This window comes from Callithrix jacchus, chromosome 7 (genome assembly GCF_049354715.1).
Source record: "Callithrix jacchus isolate 240 chromosome 7, calJac240_pri, whole genome shotgun sequence".
NCBI lineage: Eukaryota > Metazoa > Chordata > Mammalia > Primates > Cebidae > Callithrix > Callithrix jacchus.
This window is the reverse complement of record NC_133508.1, coordinates 50,067,115-50,087,973: the sequence shown is the minus strand read 5'-3', so window position 1 is coordinate 50,087,973 and position 20,859 is coordinate 50,067,115. Positions and strand designations below refer to the sequence as shown.

General features: G+C 53.2%; 1 protein-coding gene across 2 annotated transcripts in view; it reads right to left on the bottom strand.

The window, feature by feature from the left end:
* Nucleotides 1–370: 370 nt before the first annotated feature.
* Nucleotides 371–20,859, bottom strand: part of TNFRSF1B (TNF receptor superfamily member 1B) — a 42,288-nt gene continuing 21,799 nt past the window's right edge. Inside the window, exons 3-10 of one of the 2 annotated variants that reach the window (XM_035307772.3) lie at nucleotides 19,689–19,817; nucleotides 19,088–19,237; nucleotides 18,516–18,609; nucleotides 18,013–18,248; nucleotides 16,971–17,048; nucleotides 16,318–16,352; nucleotides 8,871–9,078; nucleotides 371–2,839 (exon numbers count right to left, since the gene is read on the bottom strand). In XM_035307772.3, the coding sequence (XP_035163663.3) occupies nucleotides 2,556–2,839; nucleotides 8,871–9,078; nucleotides 16,318–16,352; nucleotides 16,971–17,048; nucleotides 18,013–18,248; nucleotides 18,516–18,609; nucleotides 19,088–19,237; nucleotides 19,689–19,817 (1,214 nt within the window). In that variant the 3' untranslated portion in view covers nucleotides 371–2,555. The remainder of the gene's footprint in view (nucleotides 2,840–8,870; nucleotides 9,079–16,317; nucleotides 16,353–16,970; nucleotides 17,049–18,012; nucleotides 18,249–18,515; nucleotides 18,610–19,087; nucleotides 19,238–19,688; nucleotides 19,818–20,859) is intronic. The other variant, XM_035307773.3, reaches the window with a different exon arrangement.

Here is a 20,859-nt window from a genome sequence, read left to right as displayed (position 1 = left end):
CCAAGAGCTCTGTCCTGGTCTGAGCATCCCAGGGGCACCTACTTTCCTCAGGTGGGGTTCTCAGGAGGGCAGAATCTGCCTACCTGGGCTGCTAGGGATCTGCAGAAACCCCACCCTGGTCCTGAAAGCAGGCCCAGGAGACCAGAGCTCACTTGGAGCCCAGCTGTGTGGTCCTGAGCGGGAAGTTCTCTTATTGTTCACAGGCCTGAGGGGGTGGCTTTAACTGGGGTCCCTCTGTGGTCCAGTCACAACACAGGCCAGCCAGACCCCAGGGACCATGACCCCATCTCCCCTTACACAGGGGTGGCAGAGAAGCAGGACCACAGACAAACCCAAGCAGAGACCCCAGGCAGAGCCAGGGGTCGACGTGTAAAACAAACAAGTTTATTGATAAGCGGGAATGCTGTCCAGCATACAGTACAAACTCTCATTGTCTCATCAACACACGCAAGGGAACTGAGGCTCCAGTGTCTCCGAATTCATTGCTGCCCAGCTCTGCCTGCGATGCCAAGGAAGCCCGAGGTTCTCCCAGGACTGTCCACCAGGGGGCAGGTGCACTCCATCACGTCCTCACGTGGGTCCAATGTGGGCAGAAACCTGGCCAGCCCTGGCAATCTGACCTTTTTTTCTTTGAGGCAGGGTCTCACTCTGTTGCTCAGGCTGGAGTGTTGTGGAGGTATCATAGCTCACTGCAGCCTGAATCTCCCAGGCTCCAGCGATCCTCCCCTCAGCCTCCTGAGTAGCTGGGATTACAGGTGCGAGCCTCTGCAGCCAGCCAGTCTGACATCTTGATTCCAGGGTGGAAAACCCTTCTTGTCTCCATGGTAATGGCTGGACTCTCCCACCCTCCAACAGTTCAGCTGTCAAGCTCAAGTCCAGTGGAATTTATCAGCAATTCACCCTGCCCTGCTCTTTTAGATAGAGTATTCCATGGCTTCTCCTTTATCCCCATTCACCTGAGACTGAGCCACCCTTTCCAGGAGCCCCTCAACCTACTTCCCCCGCAGAATCTGGGTAAGGCTACACTTGTTCCCCCTCTGCAGAGCCCTGGGTGTGTGTTTGGGGAGGGGAGGGGGAAGGCTGACTCTAACGGAGAGGAATCCTGGCTTCAGCAGCTTCAAGGTGGGCCATTCAATTTACCGACCTTAGCTACACACACTCACAACACACAACACAGACACAGACACAGACTGGCACTTGGGACTCACACTGGCCATGTACCAAAGTGGCAAGGCAGCCCCACTGGGGCCAGGGCATCGGAGGTGGGGAGTGGGGAAGAGGAGCCCACCCCTCTGGAGGCGGAAGGAGGGTCTGGGCTGAGGTAGGAGGAAAGAGACCGCTATGAGGACTCAGCCATCTCTAGTTCCTGAAGTTCCCTGAAATGAGACGGCATGGCCTGGAACACCACACCGGACAGCAGGGGAGGGGCAGGGCTGTGGGCACACTGGACAGAAGGCGGAGGGTGCAAACAGCAGGCAAGGGGCTGGATGTGGCTGGCAGGTTTGGCTTTGTCCGTCATTGGCTTGTTGGCCTGCGTGGTACTTCTTTTTTAAAAATTGGCAGACTTCCAGTTAGAAGTGCATTATCTTGCCCAGGCATGGCACTGAATATGGGGGCCTGCCTGGGCATCTGACTTTCAGACCATGCTACAAAAGGACAAGCTGGCATTTGGAGGTGGTGCTTCCTTTTGGAGGTGGGGGGAAACAGTCTTGCTCTGCTGCCCAGGCTGGAGTGCAGTGGCACAATCTCGGCTCCAGGGTTCAAGCAATTTTCCTGCCTCAGACTTCTGAGTAGCTGGGACTACAGGTGCCCGCCACCATCCTGGGCTAATTTCTGTTATTTTAGTAGAGACAGGGTTTCACCATCTTCCATGCTGGTCTCAAACTCCTAACCTCAGGTCATCCACTGCCTCAGCCTCCCACAGTGCTGGGATCCCAGGTGTGAGCCACTGCACCCGGCCTGAGGTAATGCTTTCCAAGCCTCCTGAGCTAACCGGAAGGACCCTGTTCCCTACAGGGCTGCCACCTCCGCCCTGCACAGAGCCCCGGAACTGTCCTGCAGTCTCAGCATCAGGCCGAAGCACTGTCCTCTTTTCACGGGCGATGCAGGCAGCATCCCTCCACTCCAGAAAGCCCCTCTGCAGAGAAGGATGCCGGGGTTTTCTGGAAGCCAGAACTGGGTCGGAGCCCGGAGGGAGAAACAAACAAACAAAGGCACAACCCAAGGGCTCCGGAAGCCAAGCTCGTAGGTCCAGTTGGGTGGGCAGCTCACAGAGAGGCAGGGACTTGCCCCAGGGTGCTCTGAACGTCCATGCCCAGCCAGTCTTCCGAGAGGGACACACCATGGCAGCAGAGGCTTTCCAAAACCCGCTGCCTCTGCTCTCGGCCTGTAGGTCAGAGGGAGGCTGCAGCTATGGAGGGTGCTAAAGGAACTTGGCCCCAGAAAGAGCCACAGAGTCCCAGTGGTGGGGGCCTGGAAGGACCAGGGTCCCTTCCCAGGGTCAACCTGCCAGGGCTTGGCCCGCCTTGGCTACAATGCAGCCCACACCAGCCTGGTTAACTGGACTTCATCCCCGCATCGGGCACGCCAAGGGGCAGGGGCTTCTCTCCGGTGTTCTGCAGCAGGGTCTCTGGTGTCTCCAGCCGAGACTGAAAGGCGCACTCTTCCTTGGAGAAGGGGACCTTCTCATCCTTTGGGGAGCCCGAGGGGCTGGCATCTGTGTACCCCGTTGTGGTGCTGGCCTGGGAGGAGCACTGTGAGCTGTGGTCGGAACCGCTACAGACGTTCACGATGCAGGTGACATTGACCTGGGTCCCATGGCCCCCAGGGGGAGAATCTGCTAAGCACAAGATGGGGCAGAGGTCAGTCCAGGGGTCCCAGAGAGGGGGATGTCTCTGGGACTGTTGCCCAAGATGCAGATTCAGACATGTGGGAAAGAGCACTGGGCCAGGAGCCAAGAGATGGAGATTCTAGCCCAGCTCTGCTGAGTGACCTTGAGCAAGTCACTTCACCTGCCTGCACCTCATTGTTCCCTCTGCTGAATGAGAATAGCATCACCACCTACCCAGCCCAATCACCCCAGAGATGGGAGGAGCCAATTATATAAGACAGATGTCTACTTGGGAGGCCAAGGCAGTAGGATTGCTTGAGTCCAGGAGTTCAAGACCAGCCTGGGCAACATAGTGAGACCCTGTCTCTGTCTCTTTATTTATTTATTTTCGTCTTTTTGTCAGTGAATCTTTATTTATTTTTTATTGCATTTTAGGTTTTGGGGTACATGTGCGGAACATGCAAGATAGTTGCATAGGTACACACATGGCAGTGTGTTTTGCTTCCTTCCTCCCCTTCACCCACATTTGGCATTTCTCCCAAGGCTATCCCTCCCTAGCTACCCCCGCCGCTGTCCTTCCCCTATTCCCCCCAATAGACCCCAGTGTGTAGTACTCCCTTCCCTGTGTCCATGTTTTCTCATTTTTCCTCACCCGCCTATGAGTGAGAATATGCGGTATTTCATTTTCTGTTCTTGTGTCAGTTTGCTGAGAATGATGTTCTCCAGATTCATCCATGTCCCTACAAAGGACACGAACTCATCATTTTTGATTGCTGCATAATATTCCATGGTGTATATGTGCCACATTTTCCCTGTCCAGTCTATCGTCGATGGGCATTTGGGTTGGTTCCAGGTCTTTGCTACTGTAAACAGTGCTGCAATGAACATTTGTGTGCATGTGTCCTTATAGTAGAACGATTTATAGTCCTTTGGATATATACCCAGTAATGGGATTGCTGAGTCAAATGGAATTTCTATTTCTAAGGCCTTGAGGAATCGCCACACTGTCTTCCACAATGGTTGAACTAATTTACACTCCCACCAACAGTGTAAAAGTGTTGCTTTTTCTCCACATCCTCTCCAGCATCTGTGGTCTCCAGATTTTTTAATGATCGCCATTCTAACTGGCGTGAGATGGTATCTCAATGTGGTTTTGATTTGCATCTCTCTAATGACCAGTGATGATGAGCATTTTTTCATGTTTGTTGGCCTCATGTATGTCTTCTTTTGTAAAGTGTCTGTTCATATCCTTTGCCCATTTTTGAATGGGCTTGTTTGTTTTTTTCCTGTATATCTGTTTGAGTTCTTTGTAAATTCTGGATATCAGCCCTTTGTCAGATGGGTAAACTGCAAAATTTTTTCCCATTCTGTTGGTTGCCGATTCACTCTAGTGACTGTTTCTTTTGCTGTGCAGAAGCTGTGGAGTTTGATTAGGTCCCATTTGTCTATTTTGGCTTTTGTTGCCAATGCTTTTGGTGTTGTGAATCTTTATTTTTTAACACTGGGTCTCAAAAGAGTGCAGTGTCGCTCTCTAGACTCACTGTGACTTCTGCCTCCTGGCCTCAAGTGATCCTCCCACCTCAGCCTCCTGAGTAGTGGGACTACAGGCCACCCCACCCTGCTATTTTTTGGTAGACACAGGGTTTCGCAGGTTGCCTGGGCTGGTTTCGAACCTCAAGGAATCTGCCTGTCTCAGTCTCCCAAAGTGCTGAGATTACAGGTGTGAGCTACCGTGCCCGGCCTCAAACTTAACTTTTTATTTTATTTTATATATGCATTTTTTTAACAGAGACAGGTTTCACCATCTTGGTCAGGCTGGTCTTGAACTCCTGACCTCATGATCCACCCGCCTCGACCTCCCAAAGTGCTGAGATTACAGGTGTGAGCCACCATGCCCGACCTCAAACTTAACTCTGGGTTGTACTCCCATCTCCCATCCAACCTGCTCCTCCTCGTCTTGGGGCTCATTGCTGCCATCCACCCAGCTGCTCGGGTCCAGAGCCTCAGACCCATCTTTCTCTCATACCCCACACGGAACAGTCATTCCTGCCTGTCTCCCTTCAAATGATGACTTTTGGGCCAGGTGTAGTGGCTCACGCCTGTAATCCTAGCACTTTGGGAGGCCAAGGCGGGTAGATCACTTGAGGTCAGGAGTTTGAGACCAGCCTGGCCAACATGGTAAAACCCTGTCTCTACTAAAAATACAAAAAAAAAAAAAAAAGGTAGCCAAGCATGGTGGTAGGTAACTATAATCCAAGCTACTCGGGAAGCTGAGGCAGGAGAATCACTTGAAGCTGGGGTGTGGAGGTTGCGGTGAACCGAGATAGTGCCACTTCACTCCAGCCTGAGGGACAGAGCCAGACTCTATCTCAAAAAAAGAAAAAAGAACAAAAACAAAACCAAGATGACTTCTGCAAGGGTCACCCTGCCTCACTGCTGCATGGTGCAGGGAGCTATGGAGGCCTCTAACCACTCCCACCTGGACGGGTGTGAAGAGCCTCCACCTGTCCTGGCTTCGGCCCCACCCCTCTGAAGTCTGTTCCCCATCAGCAGCCAGACCTGGCCCTGGAACTTGGCAGATCACTTCCTTGGTGCCTCAAAAACCCACAGTCCTTGCCACAGCCTACCAGGCCCTGCCTGATATGGAGTCTGCCTTCTTCCACCCCCTCTCCTGCTGCTCCAAGACCTTGTTGGGGTTCCTTCCACACTTGCCCCCCTACAGCCCCTTGAGCCCTTCAGGTCCCCTGGGCCTTTGCACAGATTGCTCCCTCAGCCTAGAGAGCTCTTCTCTAGTGCTCAGGCCTTAGCTCAAAGGCCACTTCCTCCACGAAGCCTCCCCCTCTGCCGCTGGCCTCCCTCTCTAGAGACGTGTACTTCCCATCCTATCTACCACTCTCTGGGTCCCTCCCCATTTCTGTGATCTCCAGGGCCCCCAACTCCTGGGGTCCCCACCAGACTCTGAGCCCCAGAGGGTAGGGACTTTTTTTCTTTTTTTTTTAAATAGAGACAGAGGTCTTGCTATGTTGCCCAGGCTAGTCTCAAACTCCTGGGCTCAAGTGATCCTCCCGCCTTGGCCTCCTGAAGTGCTGGGATTACAGGCATGAACCACCTTTCCTGGCCAGGCCAGGGAGTTTTTGACCATTTCCTGCTGTGCTTCTACAGGTATGTTTTGTTCCTGGTGATGTTTTTAAGTGAATTGATTGCCAACATTTAAAATTCAGGCATACATTTAAAAATCTGGATTTATGGTTTCCCTTGGGAGGCAGGTGCAGGAGATCCAGCCAAAGAGAGTCCAAGATTTGCCTGAACCTCCCGTCCAGCCCCTGTAGGCAGCTGAGTTTTCTAACTGACTGGGAGACACTGGATGGTGGATTTGCCGAGATGAATGGAAATGAATGTGAGGGCCCTGGCACACAGTAGCCCCTCAGAAAACGAGAGTTGTTGCTGCTGCAGGGACCTGCTGGGTGCCCTCACCCCAGCCTGCTTCCTCCTAACTCCAACTACCTGGAAGCTGGGGAGGCAGATGGAGCTGGAGACCTGCTGTGCTCAAAACAGCCCCAGGAGGTGGTGGGGAGGAGGGCTGAAATCACAGGCCCAGAAGGAAATTTCCACCCTGAGCCTCCACAGCACCCAAATGTCACCTAAAGTCATCATGGCCTTTGCACATCGAGCATGAGACATTGCGGGGGTGGATGGGGGACCACAAAGGGGCACAGCCCTGGGCTCTACAGGTTCCCACAGTGAAGGCAGATGTGAGGGCTGGGAGGGAGAGAAGGAGAGGGCAGAGGCCAGGGAGACAGGTTGGGGGACTTGGGAGAAAGAGCACAGAGCAGAAGAGGCAGAGGGAACGGGGGAGAGCACACATTGTCAGGGCTCCACCCTGGGCCAAGGAGGAAGCCATACCAGGTGTAGCTAAGAAATCAGAAAGATGGGCCGGGCACAGGTGGCTCACACCTGTAATCTCAGCACTTTGGAAAGCCAAGGCAGGCGGATCACCTGAGGTCAGGATTTAGAGACCAGTCTGGCCAACATGGTGAAACTCCATCTCTACTAAAAACAGAAAAATTAGCTGGACGTGGTGGCGCGTGCCTATAATCCCAGCTACTTGAGAGGCTACAGTGGGAGGATCACTTGAACCCAGGAGGTGGAGGCTGCAGTGAGCAGAGAAGTAAGCCAAGACTGCACCACTGCATCCAGCCTGGGTGACGAGCGAGACTCCATTTAAAAAAAAAAAAAAAATCTGGCCGGGTGTGGTGGTTCACACCTGTAATCCCAGCACTTTGGGAGGCCGAGACAGATGGATCACCAGGTCAGGAGATCAAATCCATCCCGGCCAACATGGTGAAACTCTGTCTCTCCTAAAAATACAAAAATTAGCTGGGCGTGGTGGCTCGTGCCTGTTATCCCAGCTATTTGGGAGGCTAAGGCATTAGAATTGCTTGAACCCCCGAGGTGGAGGTTGCAGTGAGCCGAGATCATGCCACTGCACTCCAGCCTGGTGACAGAGCAAGACTCCATCTCAAAAAAAAAAAAAAAAAAAAATCAGATGAATCCAAGAACTGGGCAAAGACTAAGAGTTTATATTTGGAGTGCATTCATTCATTCATTCATTCAACAATGTTTAGGGCCCCTGCTCTTTTCCAGGCACTGGCCCAGAGCCTACCACAGGGAGTTCTCAGGCTGGAATGAGGGGCACTGATGAGATATCCCACTGAGGAGGCTGGGGCTATGATGGGACACAGAGAAATGGGCACATCAGCTCCTGTGGGCAGTTGGGGACAGGAAGGAACGGGTGTTTCAGGCAGGGGCATCATGAATGCAGGCAAGAGGCGGGGGTTGGTGAGCTGGAGGAGGGCTGTGGGGTGGGGGCTGCAGCCATCAGTCCCCACCTGCAGGTGGCCCAGAGGGAGCCTGGCCCTAGTCTGGTACCCAGCTGGGCACAATGTCACTCATCTCTCACTAGCCCTGCAAGGAGGCAACACAGCTCACCTCTAGGGGAGGAAACAGAGGCTTGGCAGGGTTAAGCATCCTGCCCAAATTCTTATGGCACCAGTGTGGCTGGGCAGGGAGCTGAGAATGACCCAAGTTCATGGTCATTCCCTGAATTCTCACTACCTGACACTGCCAGGTAAGAGGGAGAGAGGCACAGCCTAGTAGACCCTGTAAAGGGGTCCCCTCCAGTGTGGGCCCTAGATATGCCAACCAGGAGTGACATCTGTCATAGACCAGGTCCAAGGCAAAATGCAGCCTGCAGAAAGTGGACATGGTCCCCACAATCCCAGTGCCTCAGACCCAAAGGGACTCAGCAGCAAGCTGCAGTGAGTGAAACCCTGCGGCCATCGTTTCTTCATTCATCTTCCAACCCCAGGGCTCCGGAGCCCCACAGCCTAGGGGTGAGTCTGGCTCTGCTGTTTATTAACCGTGTGCCCTTGAAGAAGCTGTTTCACCTCTCTGGGCCTCAGTTTCCTCATCTGTGAAATGGGGATAACAACAATATCTCTTAGCATTGACACGAAGGTCAATGTTATGCATGTAAAGCGCCCAGTATAGTGCCTGCTGTACCGCAGCCTTCAATAAGCAGAAGCGATTGTTAAGATTAATTATTAGTAGCTGGGCCGTGTTGGGCCTACGGATGCAGGGATGAATGAGATGATCCAGGCTCACCAGGTGTCCCACAGCCTGGTGAGGGAGACAGGGAGGAGACAGTGTCTGTACACACAGTCTGACAGTTCATCAAAGGGAGGCCAGGGTGTGGTGAGCCCGTCCAGCTGGGGGTGTGGTGAGCCCATCCAGAGGGGGCTTCAGGAAAACTCCTCTCCCAGATAATGGGGATGGACAAGCTGGCATTGTCCCAGAGAAGGGAGGATGTTTTGATGATAGGCCCAGCCTGGGCAAAGGCAGGAGGGAACTTGGGGTCAGCAAACTGAAGACAGTTCCCTGTGGCTCAGGCCTCATCTCAGGAGGAGACTGCTAAGACAGAAACTAGGTGAGAAAGACCAAGGAGGCTTGGAATGAAGCCAGGTGTGCTCCCATCTCTTACCTGAGCTCCCGGTGCTGGCCCGGAACTCCCCGGCTCCGCTGGCCTTCCCCACGCCTTCTGCCTCTGGCTGGTTTTGGGTAGGCACCCTCCTGTCCGAAGCACTGGCTGAGCTCTCCAGGGAACTGCTGCTGGAGCTCGGCGCTGTGGTCAGCAGGTGCTGCTGCTCAGGGCCCTGGGCACCCCGGGCCTTATCAGAAGGCAGGTGAGGCTGGATGGTGGGGGGTAGCAGGGAAGAGTGGTCAGCCCATCAGCCAGTTCCTTCTTCCCCTCCTCCTTCCCACTGCCATCTACACCTCTTGCCCCAGCACTTCAGAGTTTACGTGACACTTCTGCACATTCTTTCCACACACGGCACTTTTTGGGAAGTGTGATTCTCTGTGGTTTCTGTGTTTCTGTTATTAGCACCTAGCTGCCCTACTGGAGTGAGTGCCCTATGAGGGCAGAGACCACCTGGCCCTGTTCACCAAATTGTCTTAGAGGTGGGGCAGGATTTTCATCCTCATTTTGCCCAAGAGAATAGAAGGAAAGCAACTTGCCTTCAACCCATCTGCAGAGGGAGACAAGGCCCAGCCTAGCAACCAAGAGTGTGGACTCTAAACCCAGACCATGCAAGTGCAAATCATGACTCTACCACTCACTTGCTGTGTGACCTTGGACAAGTTATTTAATCCCTCTGTGCCTCTTTTTTTTTTTTTTTTTCTTTAAAAATGTTGATTCCTAACTCCTCCCAAATCTTTTTTTTATTATATAAAGGGAGAATAACCTACCTCACAGGGTTGTCGTGAAGATTAGATGGCTGAATATTTGGAAAGTGCTTAAAACAATGCCTATTACAGAGTAAACTCCATACAAGAGTTTGTTAGATCAGAAGTAGGCAAATGACTGCCCAGGAGCCCAATCCAGCCTGCCACTAAGAATGGTTTTCACTTTTTTTTTTTTTGAGACAGAGTCTCACCCTGTTGTTCAGGCAGGAATGCAGTGGCACAATCATAGCTGACTCTAGCCCTCAATTTTCCAGGCTCAAGTGATCCTCCTGCCTCAACCTCCTGAGTAGCTGAGACCACAGGCACGTGCCACTGCTCCTGGCTAATTTTTTGTTGTTGATCGTCTGTAGGGACAGGCCCATGCTATGTTGCCCAGGCTGGTCTTGAACTCCTGGGCTCAAGTCTTCCTCCCACCTCGGCCTCCCAAAGTGCTGGGATCACAGGCATGCACCACCACACCCCAATGGTTTTCACGTTTTAAATGGTTGAAAAAAAAGGTTTAAGAATAATTTGTGGCTGGGCGCAGTGGCTCACACCTGTGATCCCAGCACTTTGTCCCGAGACTGAGGTGGACAGATCACGAGGCCAGGAGTTCAAGACCAGCCTGGCCAACGTGGTGAAACCCCATCTCTACTAAAAGTACAAAAATTAGCCAGGTGTGGTGGTGCACGCCTTGTAGTTCCAGCTACTTGGGAGGCTGAGGAAGGAGAATAGCTTGAAGCCAGGAGGCAGAGTTGGCAGTGAGCCGAGATTGCGCCACTGTACTCCAGCATGGGTGACAGAGAGAGACTCTGTCTAAAAATAATAATAATAATAATTTGTGACACATAGAAAGTTTGGGTGTCCAGCAGCACAGTTAGATCGGGACGTGCCACTCTGACTTGGGCATGTGCTGTCTGTGCTACTACAGAGGCGGGTTTGAGTTGTTGGCACTGAGACCAGACGGGCCACAAACCCTAAAATTTCTCCCATTTGGCCCAAACAGAGTGAGAGTGTAGACCCTTCTGCTCAGTCGCTCTGGGGCAGAGAGCTCTCGCATTTGAGACCCTCTGCTGCACTGCCTCAGCCTCCCATTCCAGAGTCACCCACAGGCTGCTCTGAGACTTCTCCTAATGTCTTCTTCCCACAGAATAATAATAATATTAGCTGACATTTGAGCGCCACCCAATGCCATGCACTGGACCTAAGTGCCTCCAGACACTATCTATATGGATTCTTCCAACAGCCCAGTGTTATCACTGCTTTGTGGAAACTGAGACACAGAGAGGTTGAGTTACTTGCCCAAGGTCATGGTGAGGACATACTATGGCTGGGCTAAATCGCATAGTGCCTTTCCTGGGTGTCTGGGCTTTCAGCTCTGGAGGTTCAAGGCAAGGCCCCAGTTTCCAGACGCCCACACCGGAAAGAGGCTGGAAACTCCTCTCCCAGGCTGTTGTCTGTTCCCAGTGACTGGCCAGGTGCTCGTGCTCTTGCCTGAGAGTTCTGGGAGACTGCCAATCCCGGCAAAAAAGGAGATGTCAGGGGTCACACTCTCAATGGCTTCCCCGGCCCCTGGCCTGCCCAGGGTGGAAACAAGGGTTCCAGGCAGAAGGAGGGTAGAGACGAGTGAAGGGCTGATGAGATGAGAGGGAGGCGAGGGGAGTGGCATTTGCTGCAGGGGTGGAGAGAGCAGCACAGGCACCGCAGTACCCCAGGAAACGCTGCGGCCTCCTGCCTTCCTCCAGAGGGAGCTACCATTCCGGATGTGGTCTGAGAATAGATGTGAGTGCCAGGTCCCCTCTGTTCAATCACTGCAGCCCAGCTCCCATGGCTTCTCCCACACCTGAGCGCTGCCTGCACTCTCAGTTCCCAGAGGCCAGCCCGCAGCCTCTTACTCCGGACTGGAGGGATCCTGTGCAGGCCATCCCCATGAGGCCACAGAGGCCCAGAGACAGTGCGTACTACACTCAGCATTACACAGCTGGTCCGTGGCAGGAGCAGGACCAACCCATCCCAGCTTTCCCAGGATCCCTGGACCCTCCCTAGGCTGGATTTCCAGTTTTGGAGACATGGAGTACATTTCAAGTTCATGCTGAACCTCCACCCAGGTGGTCTGATCCTGGCCTCTGCTCACGACCACCCCCTAGCCCTGCTCTGAGCCTGGAAGGGGAAGAGGAGCATCCAAGCGTCACTCCTCACAACCCCACAGAAGGGGTTTTTCTGGCCTATGCCCCGCCCCCTCTGCTGGTGGCTACAGCCAGGCAGAAAAAAACTCCCCAAAGGTCACAGCCACCTCCCTCCTCCCAAGTACAGAAGATACCCACGCCCTGTTCCTTGGGCTGGGACCCCAAGAGGGCCAACTACTGAGGAGCCTCATTCAAAACACAGGATCTCAGCCAGCGTTCTCAGTGCCCAGCTGCTCCCGTCCCAGCCCCACTGGGCAGAAGCAGAGACCCAGCGAAGCCATCAGCCAGGTCCTCCAGGTTCCTGCTGGGTCTCTGTCTGTGTGTTCACAAGGCGCACACACCCGTGTCTACAGGCTTGAGGATGTGTGAAGCATGCACACATGTGTCTGTGTCAGGGGGCATGGGTGCCTGTCTGTGAGTGGCGTAGTGAATGTCTGTGCGGGAGTGGCAAGGAGGGGCACTCCTAGGTTTGTGTCTCAGGCCACTCTCACTAGCTGTGCCACACTGGGAAAGTTACTCACTTCTCTGGGCCCATGATTCCTGGGCCATATGAGGCAGGGAGCAAGAATATACTGCCTGCATGTGGCAGCACGGCTGCGAGAATAAAGAATATGCCGGGCGTGGTGGCTCACACCTGTAATCCCAACATTTTGGGAGGCCAAGGCAGGTAGATCACAAAGTCAAGAGATCCAGATCACCCTGGCCAACATGTTGAAACCCTGTCTCTACTAAAAATACAAAAATTAGCCGGGCTTGGTGGCACGTGCCTATAGTCCCAGCTACTCAGGAGGCTGAGGCAGGAGAATCGCTTGAACCCCGGAGGCGGAGGTTGCAGTGAGCCAGGATCACACCACTGCACTCCAGCCTGGTGACAGAGCAAGACTCCGTCTATAAAAAAAGAGACAGAGAGAATAAAGAACACTGGGCACAATGCCTGGCATCTGTTCAACACCTAATACATGTTGGCACCTGTCATCAGACGTGGCCTGTGCATCAGTGTGTCTGTGGAGGTGACTGTGGGTAAGCTCGCCCATTGGTGTTTTCTTTTCTTTTTTTTTTTTTTTTTTTTTTGAGATGGAGTTTTGCTCTTGTCACCCAGGCTGGAGTGCAATGGCACGATCTCGGCTCACCGCAATCTCCGCCTCCTGGGTTCAGGCAATTCTGCCTCAGCCTCCCAAGTAGCTGGGCTTACAGGCACGCACCACTATGCCCAGGTAATTTTTTTTTTGTATTTTTAGTAGAGACGGGGTTTCACCATGTTGACCAGGATGGTCTCGATCTCTTGACCTCATGATCCACCCACCTCGGCCTCCTAAAGTGCTGGGATTACAGGCGTGAGCCACCGCGCCCGGCTCATTGGTGTTTTCTAAACAAAGAGATGCCACTGTCTCCCATGCCCTAGGCGTTCTTTCTGTGGCAGGAGGAGCAGGTGGGTGGTGAGTCCACACTCTAAGCCCAGCAGCCCAGCTCCAGAGGACTCTCCACTGGCCTCTCAGCAGGACTAGCTGCTGGTTGAGGAGTAGCGTGGGACATGGGCATAAACATGATTCAAACCCGGGCTATACCACTCCCCTAATGATCTAATCCAACGGTAGAATCAGAACATCGCTGAGTCTCAGTTTCCTCCTCTATAAAATGGGGGTGATGATGCTCACTGCCCCTCAGGGATGCATGGGGACTCAGTGACAAAGAGCCTGGCAGGGCTCAGCCAGGGCTGTGCTGTGACGAGCCCAGGTCTGTGTACATCTCTTCCCAATTCTGTATTCAGGAAGGTCTTGGGAGTTTGAAATTGGCCACAGTGGGAGTGTTTATACCACAGAAATCAGCAAACACCACAAGTCAGGGTTTGGGGTTTTTTTCCCACTGGACAGCTGTCATCAGCACACCACTGGGGTACTTAACAAACACTTGACTCACTCGCATTCAGTGAACGCTAAAAGGTACAGTGAAAGGAAAAGCAGCTGGATGTGGTGGCTCACGGGAGACCGAGGTGGGCAGATCACTTGAGGCCAGGAGTTTGAGATCAGCTTGGCCAACATGGCAAAACCCTGTCTCTACTAAAAGCAGAAAAATTAGCCAGGCATGGTGGCGTATGCCCATAGTTCCAGCTACTCGGGATGAGACGGGGTGACTACTTGAACCTGGGAGGTGGAGGCTGCAGTGAGCCAAGATTGCACCACCGCACTCCAGGCTGGGTGACAGAGCTGTCTCAAAAAGAAAAAAAAAAGGGAAAGGGGAAGCAGAGGCCACTGGGCCACACCCAGGACATCTTCAGTGCACAGAGGATTGGGAAATGCTTGGTGGGGAAAGGGAAGGAGGCAGCTGGCCTGCTGTGGTAGAGCTTGGGGCAAACACCTGCTCTATGTGCGCCACCAGGCGGCAACCATCAGTGTCACTGAATTGAAGCTGGAGAAAGGGAGCAGTGAAATTCACTCACCAGGGGAATGAGAAAGTTTGCTCCCCACTGAAATACTACAGGGCAAGGCAGAGAGCCCTGGGATGGGAGTCCAGAGACACATTGCCATGTGACCTAGAGCAGCTCACTTTCCCTCTCTGCATCTCTTTTCTTATCAGCAAAATCAGGGGATGAAATTAGCCTATCTGATTTCAGACACCTTCTGTAAACTTCAGGCATTGGGCCCCCAGGGCTGAGCTGTTCCCTTGAGCAGTGGTTCTCATCTGGGGGTGATTTTTGTCCCCCAGGGGACACTTGACGATGTCTGGAGAATTTGTGGTTGTCACCACTAGAGTGGGAACGCGACTGGCATCTAAGTGAATAAAGGCCAAGGATGCTGCAGAACAGCCCAGGACAGGCCCCACAACTACGTAAGATTGTTTGTTTGTTTATTTGAGACAGAGTCTTGCTCTATCATCCAGGCTGGAGTGCAGTGGCATGATCTCAGCAACCTCCACCTCCCAAGTTCAAGTGATTCTCCTGCCTCAGCCTCCCAAGTAGCTGGGACTACAGACACCCACCACCATGCCTGGCTAATTTTTGTGTTTTTTAGTAGAGATGGGGTTTTACCATGATGGCTAGACTGGTCTTGAACTCCTGACCTCAAGTGATCTGTGCACCTCAGCCTCCTGAAGTGCTGGGATTATAGGGGTGAGCCACTGTGTCTGGCCCAAGATCTTTTAAAAAAATATTTAATTTAATTTTGTTTAGGGATAGGGTCTCACTGTGTTTCCCAGGCTGGTCTTGAACTCCTAGACTCAAATAATCCTCCTACTTTGGCTTTCCTTAAGTAAGATCTTATCTCAAATATCCATGAGGTTGAGAAACTTTTTCTCTACCTGCCCCTGAGGTAGAGAAAACTCACTGGACTCTGTTTTCTCATCTGTCAAATTGGGTAAAAAATCTGACCTGCCTATCAGGTGCAAGGCAGTGACAAACCCATGTTCTGGCTCACCTCGAACCCACTTCCAACCCCTATCCCTTGTCCTCCTCCTCCATGGAGGCTAGAAAAGCAAAGCACCCCCTTCCCCAGCTTCCCTTGCAGCTAGAGGTGGTCATGTGACACAGTCTGGCCAGTGAGATGAAAGAAGTCTATCCGGGGCTTCTGGGAAGGGGTCTGATTTACTGATAAGGGCACCATAGCTGGCCTGGCCACCTTCTCCTTCTTTGCACGTCACACTTACAGTCACATATGAAGTGATGATCACTATCTTATGACATGAGGCCACACATAAGAGAACAAAAGTCAACACACTAAAGATGACAGGGCCTGGGGTCCTGCTAGCCCCATGCAAGGGAACAATGGAAGCCATCCCAGCAGACACCAACCCCTTGACTTCTTACAATGCAAGAGAAATAAAGCCCTTTTGTCTAAAGTCACCTGCAGGTTTGGGGTTACTTGCAGCCAAATGCCTTCCTAATGAAGAACAAATGAAATACGATGATATGACATTGTTGGTCTGTCTCTAATAAAAAGCCTTCACAGACCCTACTTTATAAAACAGATCAAAGGTGAGCTGCTTTGGGAGGACCCAGGGCCCAGCCACACAACCTCTACCTCAAACCTGAGAGAGGACCACGTCCCACATGCCCAAGGGCCCTCTGTGGGACACCGGGCCACCCCAGAATTCAGTTTGAAAACCACTGCTCTCTGAGAAAGTGCTCTGTAAACATTGGAGGCAATGAGAAACATCATTGTCAGCTGACCGAATGGCACCACCCTGCAAGCTGGATTGAGCAGGCACAACCCCCATTTCACGGTAAGGAAGTAGCCATAGAGCAATTTCACAACCGCCCAAGGTTACACTGTGGGTGCACCACCATGTGCCTGCCATGAACGCTACAGAGGCCTCTGCTCTCTGCCAGGGCATTTCACACTCACAGTCTCTGTTAGCCCATGGAGGGCTGCCTGACTCCCCAGTCTTAACGCTGGCTCCCAGGGCTCTGCCCACCTCCTGACACTGGACAGACCAATGACAGAATCCACTGCTTCCTCTGTGACAGCCCAGCCGCCAGGAAGGAGACCCAGGGAAGAGGAGGGAGAGGGCAGTGGAGACACTCACCACCTTGGCTTCTCTCTGCAGGCAGGAGGGCTTCTCTATAAAGAGGAGAAGGGGACAAGTAAGAGAGAGTGACTTCCTCGGGCACATCTGTCCTAAGTAGGAGGACAGAGTGGGGCCCAATAGAACCAGCAGAGAGGCCTGGCCCTGCGGGGAGCAATTGCCTGCCAGACAAGGTCCACAGATGCCCCCAACCAACTCTACCTGCCACCATCCCAGCCACTCTCCATCCCCCCCCCACCTGTGCCATCCACACTTCCACTGAGGATGCACATCCTTCCCTGCACAGACTCCACCCATTGAGATCTTACCCAGCTCAGAGGCTCCAGGCTTCCTGGAGAGGAATCCCGAATCTCCCAGGCTTTCTGGAGAGGAATCCCAAATCCCCCAGGTTTCCTGGAGAGGAATCCTGAATCCCCCAGACTTCCTGGAGAGAAATCCTGAACTCCTGCTCTTTGAAAAACCCTGATCACCTCTTGCCTTTAGTAATTAAGTTAGCAGAGGTGCCTTCCACCCCAGGCCCTGAGCTCCTACAGAACAAGGACTCCCATGTCCACCTCTGCCTGACCCCTAAGGCTGAACCCAGTACTGGACTCAGAGGAGGCACCCCACCAAAGCTTCCTGAACAAGTGGATGAAGGAAGGATGGACTCTTACTTTTCACCTGGGTCATGATGACACAGTTCACCACTCCTATTATTAGTAGACCCAAGACTGTCACACCCACGATCGGTCCTAGAAAGAAATGAGAAGCTCAGACAGCTACAAAAAACAAACTCAAACGCACCAGGAACCAGGCAGGTAAGTCAGGAGCCCCCAAGGTGGTTAGGGTCATTGCAAGTGAGGGGCAAGTCTAGGCAGGAGGTTCTCAAATCCAATTACAGAGCAATCATGTCTGTGGGTCTCATTCAGCCTCAGGGCCACCAGTTTGAGACTGCTGACCTGATGCAGTTCTAACCCCAGAAAGGAAGCCCCAGCGGTGACCTGGCCCAGCCCACTGTCTCCTCCGCCTAAGGGGCTCATCAGAAACAGCAGCAAATTCAGGTGAATTGCTGACCCCATCTCTCCCCAATCCAAGGATTTTTTTTTTTTTTTTCCTTTTTAGGGATAGGGCCTCACTGATCACCAAGGCTGGAGTGCAGTGGCATAACCATAGCTGAATGCAGCCTCAAATTCCTGGGCTCATGTGATCCTCCCACCTCAGCCTCCTGAGTAGCTGGGACAACAGGCACCAACCCACCCAAATAACTTTTTAATTTTTTTATAGAAATGGAGTCTCGCTATGTTACCCAGGCTGATCTCAAACTCTTGGCCTCAAGCAATCCTCCTGCCTCCTTGGCCAGCCAAAGTACTGGGATTACAGGTGTAAGCCATTGCATCCAGCCCACCCACTTAGGGATTTTGAATGATAGCACCAGGTGTTGGGAAGAAAGCAGTCTCACTGCCACCTGTATCCCAGGACAGGGCACCAGGTCCAGCTCACAGTGGGCTCTCAGTAAAACTAGGGGAAAGAAAAGAAAGAAAAAAGAAAAGAAAAGAAAGAAGGAAGGAAGGAAGGAAGGAAGGAAGGAAGGAAGGAAGGGAGGGAGGGAGGGAGGGAGGAAGGAAGGAAGGAAGGAAGGAAGGAAGGAAGGGAGGGAAAAGAAAGACAAGCAGACAGAAAAAAAGGAGTGAATGAATGAGCCTTCTTGTGACTTACCAACTGAAAGAGAGATGTCGCCAGTGCTCCCTTTAGCTGGGGGGCTGGGGCCCATCGGCAGCAGGAAGGAGGTGCTTGGAGCCGTACTGGGCCCTGGAGTTGGCTTCATGTTCGGGGATTGTGTGGACACTGGCTGCGGTGGGTATGCTGGGCCTGGGGCCGTGCTCTGGGCGAGGGACTCCGACAGGCAGACTGCATCCATGCTTGCATTCCCAGGGAAGGCCACCAGGTTACATCTGCGAGAGGAGGAGGCTTGGTCAGGAGGCAGCAGAGGACAGAGTAGCTCGGGGTGTCTGGGCTCATTCACAGGACCCAGCAGGCATGATGGGAGACTGACAATGTGTAACCTCTCAGAGATACCCCTCCTCTCCCTCCCCCACCTCCCCATGCACCCACCTAGTTTTGCCTTCCAGGGCAAGGTCCTGGCTCTGTGTCCAGGACCCCCAGTCACCCAGGGACAGCCCCTCCCTGCTCCTCCAGAACCAAAGGACTCAGCTACTCACCTCTGGTGGGGCCTGCAAATATCTGTGGATGAAGTCGTGCTGGAGAACGTTCCTGGGGCACACGGCTTGCACACCACGTCTGATCTTTCAGTTCCTTTGGGGAACAATTGAAATTTGTCAAACACTCTGTGGGACAGCTGGGCCTTGGCATTAGAGCCCTAGGAAAGGTCTAAGGGGCCCAAGGACCTCTGTCATACCTCTGCCCCCTCTGCCCCTCACACACACACACACACACACACACACACACACACACACACCTGTACACACATGCACGATACTGGTGTGTAGAGTTGTGAGTTCATCTTCCTGCAGCATCACCTAACTTTCTAGTAGCTTAGGGCTTGGTCTCATCCACGTCTGGGTCCCCTGGGCCCAGGGCACAAGAGGTGCTAATCAGGAGTGCTGGCAGGAAGAACAAACGGTGGGCAGACCGATGGGTAGCCAGCACCTGGCCACCACTGACAGTGTTCCCAGCTGGACTAATGAATGGGCGGATGCCCATGACACGGCAGGGATGTCTACAAAGGAGAGGCCCCAGAGCATCCCCAAGGACCGTGAGCCCCACCCCATACCTGGTTTGGCTACGCCGAAGCCCGGGCCACACTTGCGCAGCGGCGAGCACAGCCGGCACCCCTCCTGCTTGCCCAGCGCGCAGTACCAGCCGGGCATGCAGGCGCAGATGCGGTTTTGTTGCTGAGTGCAGGCTTGAGTTTCCACCTGGTCTGAAGGAGCAAGAGGGTAGCCCAGGGTCACGCCTGCCTCCACCACATCCACGCTGCCCTCCCAGCCAGCCCAGCACCCCCCGACAGCGCTGATCTCCAGGAGGCTGGCGGACTGTCTCAGCGTGGGGCACACACACCACCGCCCAGAGTCCCGGAGAAGAACCCACAGCCCTGCTCCTCACGGCACAAGCATGCGCACCACTCTCCCACCTAACCACCTCCTCAACCCTCACATGGGCACGGTTCTCCCACGGCCTGTCCCGTGGGGCTGTGAAGAGGCTTTGGTGAGACAGAAGAGGAAAATGCCAGAGGTAGGGTTAAACAGCTGCTCCTGTACCACTTGCAACAACCAGCCTGGGCTAACTCCAGACAGCTGGAAGCCGGAGGCTGAGCTGGGGGAGGTGATGCTGGAGGCAGGGGTGTGAGGGCCCCTCTCTCTGAACCTACTCACCAGAGCTACAGGGAGAGCCGCAGCTCAAGCACTCAGGAAGCCAGTTCCAGAGCTCGGTGTATGTGCTGTTCTCACAGAAGTCACACACAGTGTCTGAAGTCCTGGTACAGAAGACTTTTGCATGTTGGCCTGAGGAAACAAAGGCCAGAGGTCTCAGCGGGGTGGGCTTCTGCCGGGACTCCGGGCTGATTCGTTGTCCCCACAAAGTCCAGAAGCCCAGCTGGGAAAGCTATTCTGTGGAGTTCCAGTTCCTCGGAATCATCCCCCGTCTAGTATTGTACCAGCTATCATGCCATTTCTGAACCCCTTCTGCTCAAAAACACATTCCTCTCTGCTCTTTCCAGATGCTTGAACCTCCACCCCTGGAGGCCTGTTATCAGTCATCACACTTTATTAAGAACTAGGTTGCCAGTTTCTTCCTTCTTGCTAGATGGCTAACATTCTCTACCTAGGAGCATAAATGACAGCTGGAAGAGGTGGTAAGAATGTAGTCACTTGTATCCTATCAAGGACAAAGACATGGGCCTGGAAAGAAGGCATGTCAGGGATGGGGACTCACCGAGGGAAACTTTTAAAAAAAGTTGACTCAGTAACTTCTTTTTTTTTGCTTTAGGTAGAATCTCGCTCTGTGGCCCAGGCTAGAGTGCAGTGCACAACCTCAGCTCACTGCAACCTCCACCTCTCAGGTTCAAGCGATTCTCCTGCCTCAGCCTCCTGAGTAGCTGGGATTACAGGTACCTGCCACCTCGCCCAGCTAATTTTTGTATTTATAGTAGAGACGGGTTTTACCATGTTGGCCAGGCTGGTCTCAAACTCCTGGACTCAAGTGACCAGCCCTACTCAGCCTCTCCAGTAACTTCTTAATAAAGAGACCCTTCCAGTTAATAGAAGAAAGAAGAGTCACTTTCCCTGTAGTGTCTTAAGATGGCTGTGGATGGTGACAGGTGCTCATATGCCCACCTACATCTCAAGGTAATGGCTCAAAGCCCCCCATTGGCTCCCAGAGAGAATAAAATCTAAACTCCCTCCCATGGTCCCTGCTCACTTCCTCCTCCTCACCTACCGTACTCGACTTCCCTCATCCTGGGCCACACACGCTGGCCCTGCTATTCCTCAAGCTCACCAGACAGGCTCTGAATTCAAGGCCTTCGCACATGCTGTTGCTTCCTCC